A 20876-nucleotide genomic window follows, 5' to 3' on the forward strand; every position below is an offset into this window, starting at 1 on the left:
AATTATTTGTATATATGATACTTGCTTTGTCATTTTTATTTTTAAAAGGAAAGAAAACTTAGACTTTGCCACCGTTGCAAATGAAACCCTGCCACTTCTGCTTGCCATTCCAGGTCCTGTCTCCTCTCCAAGATTAGGTCTTATCAGAAATTAATTTGCCAGCTCTTAATTTGTATTTTCATCCTAGATGAAAGAACTCAGAAAACATTATTTATTTTCATTTAAAATTATAATCAAGGGGCTATTTTCTCAAAGACTAAAAGGTGTTGAGAAAACTCCTCAATGAGACACAGTCACCCCCCACCCCGACTGCAATACTACTTCCTGTCGCCCAGCACAGAGAGGGGCACCCAGAGCAGAGCATAGACGTCTCACTCTGAGGGAGAGCTGTCAGCATGGCGCTTGCTCTCTTGCTGTGGGCAGTCGTGGCCTCTACATGTCTCGGTAAGGAAGGTGTAAGTCTTTATTTATAATATTTTCTAATAGGGCTCAGAAACAGGAGCAGATTAATATCACAGGACCTGCCTGTCTCACAGGGCCTAGCTATGGGGAGCCAGAAAGCTGAGATGTCCTACCTGAGGTCTAGATCAAAAAGAAAAAAGGCAGGTGGGGATGGGAACCAGCTCTGAGTCTGCTGCTTTGTCTCTCTGGTGTCATACCCAGCTCAGTCCTTTCTGTCCTCCTTCCCACAGGATCCAGCCTGGCCCAGACGGTCACTCAGCCTCAACCAGAAATGTCTGTGCAGGAGGAACAGACTGCGACCCTGGCCTGCACATATGACACTAGTGGAAGTGATTATTATTTGTTCTGGTACAAACAGCCTCCCAGCGGGGAGATGATTTTCATTATCCTCCAAGAAGCTTTTAGACAACAAAACGCAACAGATAAACGCTTCGCTGTGAACTTCCAGAAAGCAAGCAAACACTTCAGCCTCAGGATCTCAGACTCCCAGCTGGAGGATGCAGCGGTGTATTTCTGTGCTCTCAGGGGCACAGTGAGATGAGTGACAGAGAGAGGCAAACAGAAACCTCAGACCTCAGCGCCTGTGTCAGGTGTAACAGGAACAGAGAGAGGAAATAGTTCACTGCTCTGGAGAAAAGAAATACTAATCTGTCTGACTATAGGGAACATAGAAATGATGTCTACAAGCTGTTTTGCTCAAGATAGTAATAAAAAAAAGTGAATGCACACAATGCTTTATAGTTATGCAAAGGACCTTCACATGCATTTATTTCAATTAACACTCACAATCCAGTGTTTACATAGGACAGGTCAGATACTGCCTTACTGCTATCCAGAGACTCTCATAGTCTGAACTAAAGCTATTTCCAATAATCTTGTCTTAATCTTTTCAGAGTGCAAATCACTCTCATTATTATCAATCTGCATGTCCCACAATCACAATGAAGTCACCATATCCAAAACTGAATTTTTTCATTTTTTCCACAATTATTTTTTTCTTTATTTTTCCCTCCTCAGCCTTACTCATGAGTACAATAAAATCTGCCATTGTTGAGTTTGTAGAATTTTTCCACCCTCTACCTCTCAGCTTAGGTTATCTAATTTTTTGGTATACATCTTCTTTCTAATTAGAAAACAATGTGAAAAACTCTATCACGTCTCTCTCTCTCTATCTTCCAGTTGATCAGTCTTTCCTTTTTACTTTAATCTAATTTTACCATGTATATCTTAAATTTATTTAATGCACCATTTGTCTTATCTTAAAAGATGAGAGAAAAGAACAAACAACTGTCAAGTAGGATTTCATGTGCTGCTAGGACTCACCCCCAAACAGGTGTGCTTCTGGTGATTCTATACTTGCTTCTGATGAGACAATCATTTGAAAGAACCAGGTCTAAACTTGGGGCCAAGCAGCTTCCATCACCAGACTCACCACCTCAGATCCCCTGAGAAACTGGGAAGCCTGGCCCTGGAAAGGATTCCCATTTGCTTATGTTAACGGACGAATTAAATGGACAAAATAACACCAACGTTTCTTTATATGTCCACAACCTCCCACTACGTAGCTTTTACTGTTAAGGCCCCCCACCCCTACCCCGTGGAGCCTTTCGTTCTATCTGTCCACATTGAATGAGTGGTAGAGAGTTGGGTAAGATACTCCACGACTGAAATAGTTGTCTGATGAGTGGTCTCCAGAGCTGAGGTTGGAGATATGTTTAGAATGAGTGGTGGAAGTTATTGAAGTTGGAAGAGGCCAAGGGTTACCAAAGGCAGGTTACTAAATAATAACTAAAAATAAGCATTTACAAGAATACCTTGCCATCCCCCAACTATTAGTACTGGCACAAGGGATTAGTACCCAAACTGGACCTAAAACCAGAGCTGGTGCCATGCAAAGGACATTCTGGACCTCCTGTGAGTTCACTATGTCCCCGTTAGGAGCTCCTATTGCCTGCCATAGGTCCACACCCTTATAGCTTTGGACTACCCTCCTAGTCTCCTTAAGTAGCTTGGAGCCATCTGGAGCACTCCCATTTAGTTTTAGATGCCACAGCCCAGGGCAAGCTATGCCTCCCCAGTACCCACAATCCCACCTACTCCCACCGCTCATTCTTGACACACCCCTTCCAACCATAGTTCCTAGATACCACGCTCTTGCCCAGGCTCAGTACCTTAGGCTCTTCAATGTCTTGCAAAGTGGATTAGAAAACAAACTCAGTGAAAGTATCGCCTCTCACATAAGTCAAAATACTCTGTGTCACTCATATTTTACCCTCTCTTTTATGCCTCAGTCCAATTAGTCACCAAGCCAGTTACCAAGTTTCATATCAAAGCTTATTTCTTCTCTTCACCCTTGCTTCTAGTGCCTTTGTATAGCTGCTCTCATGTAAATTAATAAATAATCATCTATCTAGTCTCTCTGTCCTGAGTTTTGTCCCCTTTCAAACACGCCTTCACATAGTCACCCGAGTGACCTGCCTATGATAAGAATCTGATGGTGTTCATTCCCCTTCACTAAAGCCCCATTTCCCACAGAAGGAACCTGTTATTTTTTGGAATGTAAGTCCCATCAAAGGAGAGACCACTCAAAGGGTATGAACTTGCAGGTATAAAATGAGTAAGTTCTGGGAGTCTAATGTACAGCATGGTGATTTTAGTTAATAATACTGTATTATATACTTGAAAGTTGCTAAGAAAGTACATCTTAAATATTTTCACCGCAAATAAGAAATGGTAATTATGTGAGGTAGGTGTTAGCTAACACTATGGTGGCCATCATCCTGCAATATATAAATATATCAAATCAACACATTTTACCCTTGAACTTACACAGTATTATATGACAATTATATCTCAATAAAGCTGAGACCAAAAAACAGAGGCCACTACAGTATCCCCAGCACCTGACAGGGTAAATGATCAAAAACTATGTACTGGAACTGATTAATCCCCTGATGAATAATTCGGCCTCACTCGTTGCCATGCTCCCCTTGCCCTCCTTCTGTTTGCCCCCATCATCCCAGCCCAGGAAACTGTGTCCTGCGGCGCTGCCTTGGTGGGCACGGTGCCTCAGTATGGAGGGCCTACCGCTCAACCACTTCACTATGATGCAAGTTGTTCTCAGGCTTCCCATCTTCCCTGAATCTTTGTCCTTACTGTCTTGCCCACGTAGAACTGACCACTTCCTCTTTTTTAACCCTAACTAAAACTCTATGCATGTTCCTAATGTAGCAAATGTAACACTTTATATGTCTTTTTATATGTCTTTAATATGTATTTTTATACATGTATTTTTCACTGTATCCCCATTAAAATGCAAGCTGTAGTCATCAGGGGCTGAATTTTATTTGTTTATTCCTATGCTTATTGAGCAACAATGCCTACAACATTCCTTAATTGACAGCTATGAATTTTTTAAGTTTTTTAAATGAAGTTAATTAGTCAATAATATTTTTCTCATTAAACCTGATAAAATAAAAAATAATAACTTTTCTATATTGCCATCCTTATAGCTATGTTAACTAGGGACTCTGGACTAACTCAAAGAAAAAGAGACTATTTGGCATATGGATAATTAATAGTAATGAAAATATTACATTGGCAGTAATAATGGTAGTAGTAGCTAACATACTGAGTATGCAGATGTGCCCCACATTTTAATAGATGCATAACATATATTATTTCATTTAGTAGTTTCAAGAAATCTATGCTGTAGGTACTATTAATATCCCATTTTTATATGAGAAACTTAAAGCTCAAAAAGGTTAACTTACTTAGGATCACACATTGTATGTATAGCTCATTAATCAATAGACCTTTTTCTGCCCCCAAAGAGTGGCAAAATGCTACCATCTCTCAGTGTCATTTATTTGATAGACACATAGATAGACTATGAGAAAGAAATACATGCATGAAAACAATGCTGCACTGAGTATAAGTATATACAGCCTGTTCTCACTTTTTCTAAGATAGTAGTTGCATACTACCTGATTTGATTTATCTTTCTTAATAAGTTTTGAAGTAAAATTAACATTGTTACCATTATTGATTTTTTTACATAGGGAATTTGTGCCTTTTTAACATCAGTTTATAATTATTTCCTTTGTGGATATCCAATATGTTAACCTTGTCCAATACATTTTCCAATAATACTTCAATTTTAATATACAGTTTTTGGTAGGCATTAATAAACGTCCCTAGGGCCATGCTATGTAACTCAATGAAAAATGCAACAGTTTAAAAGAAATTTATAACCTTTCTAAATTATCACAGGAAAATTCTTTTGGGGGGAACTTCTTAAAATTTGTTTCATATATCTGAGTATTGGTATCAATGCTCTTTTCCAATTTTTTCCTCCAGCAAAAAGCTAACATATTCTGAATACTTTCCCACATAAATGAATAGTTTGCCCATAACATAAGTTCCCAGAGCTATGAAAGTTTACATCTTTGGAATATACATTAGTTTACTCAATCAATAACTTTAACAGGTGAGCATAAGTATATTATTACCAAACTGGGGTTATTATAAGTAAAATTGAGAAATAAAAAATGCTTTCACATAAATCTGTATGCAAATAAGAGAGAATGCAGATTGAAGTAACTAAAGCAAAAAACAAAAATGCTGCTGCTAAAAAATTCTGAAAAGCCAGGTTAACTCCTTTTTAGGAAGGGCTGGATCCAAATGCTCAAATAATATCACCAATATTTTGCTTCTTACTAATATGCTTTGCTAACATGTGTATCCTGCTTTGGTTTTTAACAAAACCGACAGCGTGGAGCTTTAATACTCGCTTGCTCTCTCTCTCTCTCTCACCTTGTCTCACTTCTCTTTGGGAGCTTCATTCTCTCTGCAACACCAGGAATCAGCACTTTTCGTTGACCACAGCAACAGGAGTTTAAACCTCTTTTGACAGAAGGAAACACTTGCAGCTTAATGGTGACGCTGAGGGAGATAATGCCCTGTCTAGTATCTCAGAATTATACTGTTTGATAATTTCTTGCATAGAACATCTGCAAATTCAGAAAAGTGAGGGATATCAGATCTAAAGTCTCTTGTTCTGTCATGCTTCATTCAGATTCAAATTTAAGGGAAAACATTTGAGAAGTTGCATGAATTTCAATGACTGATATTTTCCACCAGTCTGTAGAAGATACAACTTTAAAGAATGGTTAGAAGATTGAACATAAACGTACATTGACAGTAATTCTGCATTGTCATCAAAGTTTGTTCATGTTTATAGACCAATCACTGCATTACATTAATAGCAGTCAGATTTTGAAAAATTATAAAACCTTCACATATTTTTTAGATAACTTCCAAAATATTTTATAATTACTTTAATGTTTAAATAGCTATAAAGGTTATAAATTCCAATATATAAATATTGACATTTTCAAATAAAAGTCATATAGCCCTGGCTGGCATGGCTCAGTAGATTGAGTTCTGGCCTGCGAACTGAAAGGTCGCCCGTTCAATTACCAGTCAGGGCACATGCCTAGGTTGCAGGCCAGGTCCCCTGTTGGGGGCATGTGAGAAACCACCTACTGATGTATCTATCACACATCAACGTTTCTCTCCCTCTCTTCCTTTCTCTTTTCCTCTCTCTAGAAATAAATACAATCCCTTCTAAAAAGTCATATAATAACTTGTAAATATATGCAATAAAATCTCTTTTTTAAGATTTTATTTATTTTTAGAGAAAGGGGAAGGGAAGGAGAAAGAGAGGGAGAGAAAAAATCTATGTACATGCGAGAGATACAGCTATCAGTTGCCTCTCACACACCCCCAATAGGGGACCTGGCCTGTATACCAGACATTTACCCTGGTGACCTTTCAATTTGCAGGCCAGCACTCAATTCACTGAGCTATACAAGTCAGAGCTATGCAATGAAATCTTAATACCAAAGTAATTTGATACCCATCAACATCCAATTAAAATTCATGCACAAACTTTTCATTAACAATTAAAGATTTTATATTTCTTCTTTCTTAAAGTCATATTTTCATTCAACTTCTCTTACAGAATTTAACATAATATATATTTCTTTAAAAAGTCTTTAATTGATCACAAAAAAATCTGCAACAAAAATGTGTTATAAAAATGAAAAATTTTCAATTTCTTCTGATCATATTTCTGTAATAGTTATTTTTCCTGGATTTAGTTGTGGCTATCTGTAATTATTACTAATGTACATTTGATTAAAACATTTAAAAATAATTTTAAAAGGTTTTTACCATAAAAGGCAAGCATTCTTTGGAAATGAATTTCTTAATAAAATTGACTGGGGTCAGATCTATAATGCTTTGATTAAAGAAGGCTCCCCTAGCACCAATAAAAAGAACTATTCTTTTCCTTAATGCCCTACAGGGGCATTAACTCTGCTTTTAACTCCTTTTCAACTCTGCTGCAAAGAAAGAGTCCTTCTTACGTAAATAACGCTGGAGAAGGACAGTCGTGAAATGAGGTAAGAAATGAGGATCCCAGTCAAGCTCTCAGGCAGATCATTTTTAGGAAAATGTGCATAGAGGAGTTGGGGATCTAGAAATTGACTCCCTTAAAATGCATGTCTATTCCCTAGTTTGAAGATCGCTGCATAGACCTCTCAAAATATTACTGAGTCATTCTCAGCAAGTCTTCATTCAGTAATGAGGGTTGAGGAAATCAGCAGGAAATTTGAAGGAAAGAAACTTAAGTTTCAAGGAATCAGTAAATGTCCTAAAACCTGTTTAACATGTCTGGCTTGGAGTAATAGCTACTGTTGAGTTAGAAACTACCAGGATTGAGCTCTTGCATGATACAGTCATTTCAACCATATATCTTTATGTCAGGAAAAGCAGCTTTAAATGCCATGGTCATTGATTAATAACATTGTGAAAGCAAAGTCCCAGTCTGGGAAGAAAAATGATGATTGGTAGTTGTTTATTTTTCCCTCTACTTTTCAAGAGCATTTTCTAGTGAGGGCTTACCTGACACTCTTGGGAAATGTAACTTTGTCATTACAGCATATATACCTGGCAATCCATAGCTGATAAAAGGCTCATATGGGTTACACTTTCCTATGTTAGAGGTTAACCTAAAAAAAAATGGTAAAGGTGCTATGAGTTCATACCCTGAAAAAAAAATTTCAGTACTTTTTTTTTCTCTAAGAACATAAGGAATCAGCTCTTTTATTAAGAGCTCTCTCACTAAGAAATTTAATAAAACTTAGACACAGTCTCACTATTTAATATTAGAATTTTATTTTTTTAACACATTTAAGGCCATTGTGTCTCTGAATCTGGTAATTACTTCCTAATATCTAAACTATAAAATCCTGGTTTCATATACATCTAGGCTGAGCAGAAAGGAAGCTGACCATTTTTTATTTAATTTGATATCCTAACATTTAAATATTTTCTTGTCAGAGGAAATCAAATGAAATGAAGGAAGTCTTGAATCATTTGTATTTTTAATAGTCTGAATTTAGCAATGGAGGCAAACAGAAGTAGCTGATTCATTTATAGTAAGAGTGTCAAATCCCATGATTGTATACCTTTCTTCACAGCCACATGGCACGGTCTAGCTCCCAGCAACTTCACAAAAACAGAATCTGCAGGCACTGAAATCTTGCAAGAAGAAAATCCACTGTAACCCTATCTTCCTTAGAGGGGTTTCAGATTTCTAGTCCAGAGTCACTCCTGAAGATGAAGAAACTCTATCAGATGTCATCAAATTCTCTCTTACTTGAAATGACCTCACTAACCTTATCCTGATATCCTGGATACAAAATCCCATAGTGACTCATCTAGGGTATGCCAGGAGCACGTTTATCATTAAATGATTCAAAAGCATGACTTTTTCGAAAAATTCTCCACATTTTTTCCCTACCTGCCTACCAATTTTTACTTTATTGTTCCTTTGAAGACTGTACCTCTTCTACCAATTTCTTGAGTTCTGGAGTCCATAATTTTACTTTTATGCTACCCACAGATTCTAGGCTATCTCATCAACTCCTAAACCTCAAGCACCACTTAACTGCTCTGTACTGTCAAATTCGTAACCCTAGCTAAGATCCCTCTCAGCCCAGAACTAAAATTGAGCTCTTTATCTAACCGCTCTATAGGCCGTCCTTCTCCAGTACCCCATCCAGTGAAAAAGGCCGTCATCCTATCCAAGGAATTTTCCTCATTGTAGCCAGTTATCATCTAAAAATGCAAATCTGATCATTTCACTTTTTTGCTTAAAATTAATCAATGACTTTCCGTTTCCCATAGGACAAAATCCGAAACTCTGAACTTACTTCTCTGACTTCATCTCCTGTCTCTCCCTTCACTCATATTGGACTGAAGCTAAATTTCTCCTGTTTGCCTTTCCAGGTCTTCTTGCCATCCTTCCGCATCCTGCTCTGTGTCCAGGTGGCTGACCTATAGGGAATGTACCAACAAGCTCTTTTGCTTTTTGATTATTAGTTGGTCTCAGCCCAAGAGAAGCACTCACAGAGATCAGAGAGAAGGAGGGCCATAGGTCAAGGTATATATTCCCCTAGCTTCCACCCTGGGAGAGTGACATAGGCCGACATTGACCCTCTATCCCATGGTCAGCTCTTTAAGACAGATTCTCCAAACAGTCTGTCTCCAGGTTCCAGTAATTGCTCTCTCCCTTCTGTTTTAGGCCTGCAGTGATGTTAGTTCCAAAGTACCTTACTATCCCCTTATTCGTTCCCTACAGTTTGCTTATACGTTATAATCAGTGCGATATTAAATTTTCCTCAAATTTTCCATTTTTGTGTGTGTGTACACAAGTTTCCTGCTAGAACCCTGAATGATACTGTCAGCTTTCAGATTCTAAAATGTGTCAATTTTGATTTAAATGTTACGTCTTCAGAGAGGTTTTTCCTAGCCCCCTTGATTCAGGTATAACTCCCTGCTAAGCTTCCTACAGTGCCCTGTACTCCTCCTGCCACAGCATCCTCCACACTCAGAGGCGATCATTGAATGAGTATTGATTTTGCCTTCCCTAATAGGCTGCACGTTCCACAACATCAGAAACTGTCTCGCTCATTGCCATAGCCTAAGAGTCCAACCTGGCATCTGAAACATAACTGATTCTCAATATCAATTTGTTGAATTCATAAGTGGGTGGACAAATGAGTCTACTTTTATTCAAAAAACAATATTGCACAGAAAAATGTAAAGGAGAATTTGTTGGAAATGCAACAGTAGTTTGATAATATATTAATTATGGGATACTTTAATATCCATTTCACAGAGAAAGAAAGAGAAAGAGGGAGATGAAAATAGCCTAATCATTTGTACGTGGTAACACACACACACAGCTATGGAACATTTACCTAAACATGAGCATGTATTATGACTCAAAGGAACAATTAGAAAGATTCATAAAAGCCACATTCTCTAAACATAATGCAATAAACTAGAAATTAATAATTAAAAGATAGCCAATAAATGAATGGCAAGAAAATCAACCACTAAGTAATTTCTATGTCAGAAAACTAAAAGTTAAAACTGTTAGTCATTAAAAACTAACACTAATGATAATAGTACATATAAAAATCTATGGACTCATTCAAAGCAATACTTGTAAAAAATGTAAAGCCTTGAATACATTTATTAATAAAGTAAAGAGTACAATAAAGGAGACAAATATTCAAGAAATTTTTAAAAATAAACAAAATAAAACAAAGAAGGGAAAATCTAAAGCTAAAGGTAGAAATTAATTTAAAAGCAAAAAATTAGACTTTATAAATGATCCAAAAGTTATATAAAATCTATAAAGTAAAAAAGGAGAAAACACAGAGACACATTAAGAATGAAAAAGGTGAGGTTACAAGATGGTGGTGGAATAGTAGGATCTTTCTCACACCTCCTCTCAAAACCAAATTGGAAATACAACTAAAGAAGGGAATAGTCACTTTAAATAACCCGAAGATTACCCCCTAAAAGGGACTTTTGACCAAGGATGGACAAAAATCACGACAAGACTAGTGCAAGGGTAAGGTGGTTCAAGGGCCCAGCCTTGTTCACAAGGGTGGTGGGCTAAGGTTACAGCACAGCTGTGGGAGCTTCCCTCCGAGAGGAGCGTAGCCTGGACCCCACACTGGGTTCCGAAGCACGGAGCAGCACCAATGCCAGAGTCAGCCACCCTCGTAGCATTCAGCCATGAGATGCCATGAGATTTTTGTCTGCTTGAGAGAGACAGAGCCCATGGGAGACAAAGTCACTATTTTATTTTCTTCAAGGGGTCGAAGCATAGGTTTTGTGTTCACAGCCACTCACCTTGGGCTCTGGAGAAGGGAAAGCAGCATAGACTGGAGTTGCGTGAGGAGAGTTTGGAGTGGGAGGCACTGGAGAGACATGTGAGAGAGCAGCTGTGGGGATTTCTATGCCAGGATACACCCCAATACTGCAGCAGCCACCTTTCTTGAGAAGAGCAAGCCCCTCTCAGGGGAAAATCAATTAACTCACCCTGTAGAATACATTCACCTCATCCTCTGGAATCCTGCTGACCCCACCCTGCATCTCTTTTTGTTTTGTTTTGTTTGGGGTTTTTTTCTTTTCTTCTTTCTTTTCTCCCTTCTTTTCTCCCATCGTGCATCTTAATTCCTGCTGAGGAGAGAGCAACATAGACTCAGACTGTCAGAGACTGACTTTAAGGCACTGCCATTCCGTAAACTTTCCCAAGAACCAGACAGGCTCTTTCCCCTCACAGGAGAGCAATAGAAACACCCTCCAGGTTTCACACAGACCCAAAATCTAGGCTCTGGAGGCCCTACCCAGTAGCCTATTAGGGGCTCTGCTCTGCCGAGTTCAGGGAAATAATCAAGCACAGATTCAGATGGGTGGCTTGGGTGCAGGAGAATATACCCACCATCTTCGCTGAAGTCTGAAAGGCACGTCCCATGGGAGACACAGGAACCCTCTCAAAAACAGTTAGGTCAATGACTAGTCTAAGACTGAGAGCAGGCCGGCAAACAGAGGCAAGCAGAGGAGGATCTTGTAGTGTCTCAGACATTTGTTGACCCACTCTTGGACCCGGTGCTGATAAAAGCCAGCTTTGCAGTGCAGCGTGGCCCATCCTGTGCATAGCCAAACCCAAAGGAAATAGCCACAAACTGTGAATCACTCGTAGCTTTGAATAGGCTGCCAAGGGCTAGACATGGACAGCACCTGACACTGGATTACACCAGCCTCAGACAACATTGGAGCCATATCCAAAGGGAGAATCCAGAAGGCAAGCACTAAACTCTGCTGACACAAATTCCACTTTATCCTTTTTCATTATTTTTTTATTTTTCAGGGCCTTTTTATAATTTTTTAATTTTTTTCTTTTCTTCCATTTTTCTTGCTCTATTTTTTGTTCCTATCTCTTCTTTTATCCTTATCTTTGCTTACTCCATTTTTTCCTTCTTTTTCCATTTTATTATTTTTGTTATTCTTTATCTTTCTTTGTCTCTTTTTCTCATTTTCCTCTTTCTAGTCATTATTCGTACTAGCTCTTTTCCTTTTCTCATAATCACTTTTCTTTCTTTTGATTTTCTCATTCTGTGTTTCCCTTTCTTTATCATTCTATATCTCTTTTCACTTTTATTGTTCTTTGCTCTTTTGTCATTGATTTTGCTGCTGTTGTTGGGGGATTTGCTTGTTTTGGTTTTGTTTTATGTGTTGTTTTGCTTTGTTCTGTCAGCACCTGTACAACAGCATACAAGACATGGTGGTGGTTGAACCTCTCAGCCAGCCAGCTAGAGGGAAGTTCCCACCAGCAGTGGGCCAATAACAACCAGGACTTAATATAACAAGAGAGTCCACATAACCCACACAAAGGACATTGCTAGAGCATCCAGCTTAGGAGATCAAGGAAACCACACTACACGACCCCTACCACATAAGTCCACTCCGCAAAAACAGGGAGTCAAAACAGATCTAATACATAGGAACAAATAAAAAAAGATAGCTAAAATTGAGAGACAAAAAAACAACCTCCAAAAGAGGAATCCTTAGAAAAAGAGCTAAATGAAATTGAGGCAAGCAAATTACCAGACATGGAATTCAAAGTAATTGTTATAAGAATGCTCAAGAAACTTAGTGAGAACTACATCAGCATGGAAAATGACACAGGAACTATTAATAAGAACAGTTGGCAACAAAAAATATCTGAAATGAAGAATATACTAGAAGGGATTAAAACAGGCTAGAGAAAGCAGATAATTAAAGCAGTGATTTGGAAGACAAGGTGGAAAAAAAACAGCCAGTCAGAGTAACAAAAAAAAAAAAAAGACTTAAAAAGAATAAGCATGGTTTAAGGGAGCTTTAGGTCAACATGAAAAGTGACAATATACACATCATAGCAATATCAGAAGAAGAAAAGGAGCAAAGGATAGAAAACCTGTTTCACAAAATAAAGACAGAAGTGTTCCCTAACCTGGTGAAGGAAAAAGTCATATACATTCAGGAAACACAGAGAGTCCCAAAAAAGATGACCTCAAAGAAGTCCACACCAAGACACATCACAATTAAAATGGCAAAGTTGAAAGACAAAGAGAGAAACTTAAAGACAGCAAAAGACAGTTATTTACCTACAAGGGAGCTCTGATAAGGCTGTCAACTGATTTCTCAACAGAAACACTACATGCCAGAAAGGAATGGCATTAAGTATTCCACGTAAGGAAAAGCAAGGACTTACAACCAAAATTACTCTATCTAGCAAGACTTTGATTTAAAATAAAAGGCAAAATAGGGCAACAGACTTCCAGCCAAGATGGAGGCTTGGGTGGATACACTTTGCCTCCTCACACAACCAAAAGAAAGACAATAACAAATTTAAAATAAAATAAAAAAAAAAAAACAGGAATGCCAGAAGATCAAACTCTATGGAAATCCCACACCAAGGAGTTAAAGAAGAAACATTTATCCAAACTGGTAAGAGGGACAGAGACTGGCATCCAGGGCAGAGAGGATGCACAGCAAGGCAGTGGCTGGAGAACTGGGCAAGTAAGACGGCAGCTGAAAGTCCCACATTTGTGTGGGGATAAACTGGGAGGAACAACTAGGGAGTGAGACAGATTGTGCAACCCAGAGTTCCAACACAGAAAAAGAAAACCTCAAAACCTCTGGCTGTAAAAATCTGTAGGCATTGCAGCAGCAGGAGAAACTCCCAGCCTCACAGGAATGTTTGATGGAGAGACCCACAGGGTCCTACAATGTACACAAACCCACCCACTCAGGAATCAGCACCAGAAGGGCCCAATTTGCTTGTGGGTAGTGGTTGAAGTAACTGAAAGCCAGCAGAGAACTGAGCAAGCAGTAGTGTTTCCTTTTTGATCCCTCCCTCACATACAGCACCATAACAAAATGTGGGTTGCCCCACCCTGGCAAATACCTAAGGCTCCACCTTTTGCAATGTAACAGGTGCACTGAGACAAAGAAATATGGCCCAAAAGAAAGAGCAGATCAAAACTCCATAAAAAGAACTAAGAAATGAAGAGAGAGCCAACCTATCAGATGCTCAGTTCAAAACACTGGTAATCAAGATGCTCACAGAAATAATTGAGTATGGTCACAAAATAGAGGAAAAAGTGAAGACTACGCAAAGTGAAATAAGGAAAAATATACAGGGAACCAACAGTGAAGGGAAGGAAAGTGGGTCTCAAATCAACAATCTGGAATAGAATGAAGAAACAAGAATTCAAAAAATGGGGAGATGCTAAAGAACCTCTGGGACAACTTTAAATGTTCCAACATCAGAATCATAGGGGTGCCAGAAGGAGAAGAGGAAGAGCAAGAAATTGAAAATATTTGAAAAAGAAAACTTCTCCAATCTGGCAAAGGAACTAGACATACAAGTCCAGGATGCTCAGAGAGTCCCAAAGAAGTTGGATCCAAGAAGAAGCACACCAAAACACATCATAATTAAGCTACCCAAATTAAAGATAAGGAAAGAATCTTAAAAACAAAAGAGGAAAGGAGAGAGTTACCTGGAAAGGAGTTCCCATAAGACTATGAGTTGATTTCTCAAAAGAAACCTTGCAGGCAAGAAGGGGCTGAGAATAAGTATTCAAAGTCATGAAAAGCAAGGACCTACATCCAAGATTACTCTATCCAGCAAAGCTATCATTTCTAATGGAAGGGTAGATAAACTGCTCCCCAAATAAGGTCAAGCTGAAGGAGTTCATCATCACCAAACCCTTATTATATGAAATGTTAAAAGGACTTATCTAATAAAAAGAAGGGCATGAAAAACTATGAACAGTAAAATGACAACAAACTCACAACTATCAACAACTGAACCTAAAATACGAAAACTAAACAAACAACTAGAACAGGAAGAGAATCACAGAAATGGAGATCACAGGGAGGAATATCACTGTGGAGGGGGAGAGTGAGGGAAAAAGGTACAGGGAATAAGAAGCATAAATGGTAGGCACAAAATAGACAGGGGGCAGTTAAGAATAGTGTAGGAAATGGAGAAGCCAAAAAACTTATATGTACAACCCATGAACATGAACTAAGAGGAGGGAATACTGGAGGGAGGTGCAGTATGGGCAGAGAAGGATAAAGAGAAGAAAAAATTGGGACAACTGTAATAGCATAATCAATAAAATATAGTTTAAAAAGAATGAAAAAGTAGAGATAACCTCATCTAAGGAAGAAAATTTTAAATCATCAGTTAATACTTTGTATAAATAGATCGTGATTAAATGATTTTAAGAAATATTTAACCTTTTAATTTAAAATTTCTAAAAATTTATATTATTTAATAATTTCAAAATCTGCATCGGATCATAAGGAAAAAATTCCTGAATTCTGCCTCTTCCACCTTTTCCATGTACCCAGCACATAGATACTACACATATACCAAGTACTTTATCACAGCTCTCTTTTCCCTCTTCTGAAGAAAAATTCCATTCCTACTGTATGGGCTGAGCTGAATCATGTCACCTCAAAACTCATATGTTGAAGCCCTAACTCCCAGCACCTCAGAATGTGACTGCATTTGAAGATAGGGCCTTTAAATTAAAATTAGTCCATTAAGGTGGGCCCTAATCCAATATAACTGATGTCCTTATAAATTGAGGCAATTAGGACACAGAGAGACACCGTGGGCACTCAAGCACAGGTAACAGACAAGGACACAATGAAAAGGTTGCCAAGTACAAATCATACCTTCTGACACCTTTATCTTGGACTTTTGACCTCCTGAATGGTGAAAAACAAATTTCTGTTGTTTAAGCCACCCAGTCTGCGTTATAGAAACCCTACTTTATTTCTAACAAATAAATACACCAGCCCTGGGTCTATCATGTCCTAGATACTGGGAAATCAAGACTGACTAGGAGAAGGTCCCTGTTTTTAAGGAACTCACAGTCTAGTGGGATAAACGTACTTTCACACTGATGATAATACTATGGGGTACATGTGATAATGCATAATAATATGTGTCTTACATTGAGTTTCTGCTCTATGTCAAGCATTTGCCATTTACCTAAAATTCTGTCCTTTGTCTCCAGCTCTCCCTTGGTCATTTTCATTTAATATATCACTATTATCTCAATTTCAAAAACTTTCCTAATTCAGGTCCCTCTCTATACTTCTTAGTTTCTGTAAAGAGCAACACATCCTCCCTTTATTCAGGCCTGAAACTTTTAGAGTTTATAATCGAGCATCAATTCTTGTCTTCTTTTTTTTCTTTTAAGTGCTCTTAGATTCATCCTTTATTTAGCATTTCCACCACCAATACTTTGTCTTTTGATTCTTCTCAATTCCTCTTGCAAGTTGAAAAGCATGTTCTCCTTGTTCTTCATTGTTGAATTTTCTTTCTTGACTCTCCCCTGACCCACCAAGCCCCAACCACCTCTGCCTCTCTCTCCCTCTTTCTCTCCTCCCCACCCCCAACATTATGCATTCTTCGGATTGCAACTCCTCCGAAGAGACTGCACTAAATTCCTATGGTCTTCTATAATCTCTCTCTCTCTTAAGTTTATATAGAGCCTATACCCCCCCAAAAAAGATGCATCTCTTTCACTGTTAATTTTGGCTCTCTACATGTTACTTTAATCTTCCTAACTTATAATTTTAGGTAAATGGCAAATGCTTGACATAGAGCAGAAACTCAATGTAAGACACATATTATTATGCATTATCACATGTACCCCATAGTATTATCATCAGTGTGAAAGTACGTTTATCCCACTAGACTGTGAGTTCCTTAAATACCAAGACTAGATCTTGTGAAATTATTTAATACTCACATCCCATCATTTATCACATCACTTGATATTTGGTGGGTGCTTGGCACACACTTTTGAATACAATGTCTTTATTTCTTTTAACATCTATTTTTTTTCCTCAAGTGTTGTCAAAGAGAAAAATCAGTATTGGATGGTTCTCTTAACTATGAAGAATTCATGCAGGAAAGGGAATTTCAATGGAACCTTGCTTGAGACATAGAGGATTGAGTTTAAGATTTTTTTTGAAGATTAAGAAATTAGATATATAAAGTTGTCCCACATTGACTGCAGTGAGTACAATGGATGAAAAATTACTGCCCCCAAATCCTAAACAGAAGCCTATTACACCTAAACAGAAGCACAAAGGACTAGGCATCAGCCCAGTAGTTAGACAGTTGGGTTGAATCCCACTCCATTCTATCCCAGCTATGTGACCTTAAGCTTATTATTTAACCCATGTGAGCTCCAGTTTCCTCTACTGTAAAATACAGATGTTCTGAGGATTAAATGAGATTATTCATTCAATTGGCAGAGTGCTTAGTGTATTGTGAAGCTCAGTACATATTAGGTATTAATATCATATTTTGTTCTTTTTCCCTCAACTTTGTGTAAGAGTTAAGTGAGGACCTGACGAAGCTGTGATGATGTTCTCCAAGAGTTAACAAGGTGCAGAAAAGATACACTGTTTGTAGGAAAACAAGGTAATTCATAAACAGACCAGTTCATCAAAAGTAGCTACACTGGTTGGGGAAGTCCTAAAAAAATGAGAACCTTCTACCCTCCCAATCTTCCCCCACCAGTAGTTCACGCAGTTGAGACAACACTACTATTATTTTGTCCTCTTAGAACAGCAACTCCCTCCTTATAAAACATAAACTGTAACTATGTGGTCTGAATGGCAGCTGCCATCTTACTATGTAGCCACCTTAGGCACTCCTGACTAACCCAAGGGTAGACACCTGACCCAGCTGAGCTGATCATATCATGTACACCCTGCTGCAGTCACGAATTGACCCCCTGGAAGAAAACCTGTCAGTCTAAGATAAGCAAAACCCAAGCCTAGAATTTTTTTTTTTAATTTGGAATGGGAAAGAGGGATCCTTGGTCCTTCTTTGGTGGATACACTGTGAGATAATCCCCAGCTAGAAAATGTTTGCAATCACATTCCTGCTTTTTGGTCTCAGTAAATTAAACTGATATACAGAGAGAAGTGAAATGGAAGTAAGAGTCTTTGCAGGAATCAGTTCCCTGGCATTCTGGATCGCGGAAGCCCACATACATTTGTGTGCTTGCCACGGTTAGAAGGGCCAATGCATTTCTCTTGTTGCCTAAGCTTATGTGAATTACATTTTTGTCACTTGATACATGTCCTGACTAAATAAATGATATTTTAAAAAATTAATTTGCTAAGAAATTTTTAGAAACACCTTCCTTCCTAACTTACAAAAAGCAAGTTCTACTTGTTTACACTATTTTATGGATTACTTTCTCAGTAATTTTTCTAAATATCCTGAAGGGGGCACTGTTTCCATTCACAAGAAAAAACTATTCATAGAATTTTTTTTTTTTTAACCAAAAGGAGGTACTGAATGAATTGCTTGAAGTGATTCTAATTGGCTAGAACAAACTATTAAAATCATGCTTCTGTAAAGAGAGACAAAACTACCATATTTTGCGATTCCTGGTTAGCTTTCAAGGCACCTAAATCTGAGTCTACAGTGAACTGGACAGAAAGGAAAAATAATTGAAAGCTATTAGCAGTGATTCTGTGGCTTCAATTAGACTGTGAGTTGAGAGTTTATTAAGGGTAAAGGAATTTTCATACAGTGTTCAGGGTAGACGCAAGGTTCAGTGTGATTTACTTGAGGTTTCCTAAGGAGGAATTGTGTATAGGGATAATCAGTGAACTCCTTCTCAATTGTTCTATATGAAGGGGATTAGGTAGAGAAGTGAAAGTGGAACAAAACCCTCCATCCCTGAGCACCCATGAGGGAGGGAGAAGACTGCATTATCTACTGCAATCATTCAAGCACTACTTCATGCACACTGTTACAGAAAGGACCTTGGGGAAAGCCTGAGATTTCTGTTTTTACCAGTCTCAAATGGAGTAGTGAAAAAGGATGGGCAACTATAGCCTCTCTTGATCCCTAAGGCCATCATATCACAGCCTTCAAATGAGGCCTCCCTGCCGCCTGCTTTTGTGCCATAGAGGCACAGCGATCCCCCACACATTCAATCTGTACCCAAACCTGCAGCTGCGACTTCAGCAAACCTGTACTGCAGGAACTACAGCTGTGAGGCTTAGCTCACTGGCTCTGTATCACATCCTGCAAGGAAAATTCTGAAATGAATGAGAAAATGTGGTTTTTTTAACTTTTATTTTCTTCACTGTAGACATTTGATTAAAAGGAAAATAGATTTGGGAATGGAGAAGAGTCCTACACATGTCTTTCCTGAGAATATGAGATCTCATTCTTCACTGCCTCATAGTCAAAACTCATTAGTCTTCCATTAGAGAACAAGTATACATTTATTGCAACTGTCACAAATAATTCCTATTAAATATGGAACAGTTTTTTTAATATATATGAATGTAACATATAGCATTTACCAATGGAGAGGGGGAAGAAAAATGCTTCATAAAGAATATTCTATTAGGGGCTTCTCACCTAATTTTTCTTGAACAAATAATGTCAACTGAAGTGTCAAGTGTCATCTGGTCTAGATATTTATTTAGCACAATGTGTGGAAAGATTCTCACTGAAGGGCTTCAAAAAAATAAAAAGGCTGCCCTGGCTGGTGTGGCTCAGTGGACTGAGTGCTTACTTGTGAACCAAAGAGTCACTGGTTTGATTCCTAGTCAGGACACATGCCTGGGCTGCAGGCTAAGTCCTCAGTAGGGGGTGCGTGAGAGGCAACTACACATTGATGTTTCTCTCCCTCTCTTTCTCCCACCTTTCCCCTCTCTCTAAAAATAAATAAATTTTCTTAAAATAGAAAATGACAGCTGAATCATCTCAGCCTTTAAAAAAATAAAAAATAATAATAAAAATTAAAAGGCTAATTGAAAAGATCTGAATGCAAATTTATTGAATAAAACTCTTATGCAAATACCTGGTCTACAAACCCAGGATACAAATACTCTCATGTCTCTTAATTTTCAAACTAATTGTTAGAATGACTACCTACCAAATAAGCAAGATCATTATTTCCTTCTTGAGGCCTTCCCCACACCTCACCTGACCTCTCTAAGAATCCAGGAGGCCCCTGTAGGTCAGAAAGGAGTGGAACTGCCAATCAGTAGGCCTCCCAGTTGACTTTTGCCTTGTTTCTTGCTGACACCCAGTCTCCCCCAAATCGGAGAGGAAATGATGAATGCTCTGATCCAGCCCCTGAAGGGTAATCCCACTCTTTCAGGTCAACTTGGCCAAAGATGCTTCATGCCTATGTTCCCCAAGCTTCAGAAATCAGTGCGTTCATGTTCTTCATAGACATGCTCAGCCATCACCAGAGCCCTAGAAAACCAAGGAATGCTGGGTTCAGAGTGCTTCTTGCATTCATATCATTGGCCCACACAACATCCCTTTTCTATCTTCTGGGATCCATACTTAAGTGATAAATATCCTTTGTTTTGCATATCTTACTTCCTCTAGAGTGGCAGCAGGGTTATACATAGACCCTCTTAAGGAAAGACACTCTTTGTAAGCCTTGCAGATCATTCAGCTGCTCTCTAACCAAGGCTACTTTCAGTGACTCAAGACTATTTATCCCCAAATGAGATTATTTGGGGTGAATTACGCCAATTTTCTGAGAGGTAACCCATAATTATTCCGTAGTGTCAACACTTCTTTTTCTAGGGACATTGGTCTTAGTGAATCTACATGGTTTACAGGGGTTTTCTTACTGAATAATAGAACTAACCTAAACATTATCACTAGTAGGCACCCTGCTATATACTTTTGTGAAATAAACAAATTAAGTATGGTACAATCTAATACACTGAAATAAAATTACAGACTTCCAGTCAAGATGGAAGCACTGGTAAACATGCACACAATTATAGCAAAAAAATACAACTAGACTACAAAACAAATATCACCCAGAGTTGTCAGAAAATGAAGCTCTGTGGAAGTTGGACAACGAAGGAGTCAAAGAAGCCACATTCATCAAGGTGGGTATGAGGGGCAG

At 38.4% G+C, this 20876-nt stretch overlaps 1 protein-coding gene across 1 annotated transcript in view; it reads left to right on the top strand.

Moving 5' to 3' along the window:
* The first annotated feature begins 395 nt into the window (after positions 1-395).
* LOC129074121 (T cell receptor alpha chain MC.7.G5-like) overlaps positions 396-20876 on the top strand; it is a 261147-nt gene continuing 240666 nt past the window's right edge. Inside the window, exons 1-2 of the mRNA XM_054577788.1 lie at positions 396-444; positions 693-994. Of these exons, the coding sequence (XP_054433763.1) occupies positions 396-444; positions 693-994 (351 nt within the window). The remainder of the gene's footprint in view (positions 445-692; positions 995-20876) is intronic.

This window comes from Pteronotus mesoamericanus, unplaced genomic scaffold (genome assembly GCF_021234165.1).
Source record: "Pteronotus mesoamericanus isolate MK-2021 breed Mesoamerican mustached bat unplaced genomic scaffold, CSHL_Meso_final contig_46, whole genome shotgun sequence".
Lineage (NCBI taxonomy): Eukaryota > Metazoa > Chordata > Mammalia > Chiroptera > Mormoopidae > Pteronotus > Pteronotus mesoamericanus.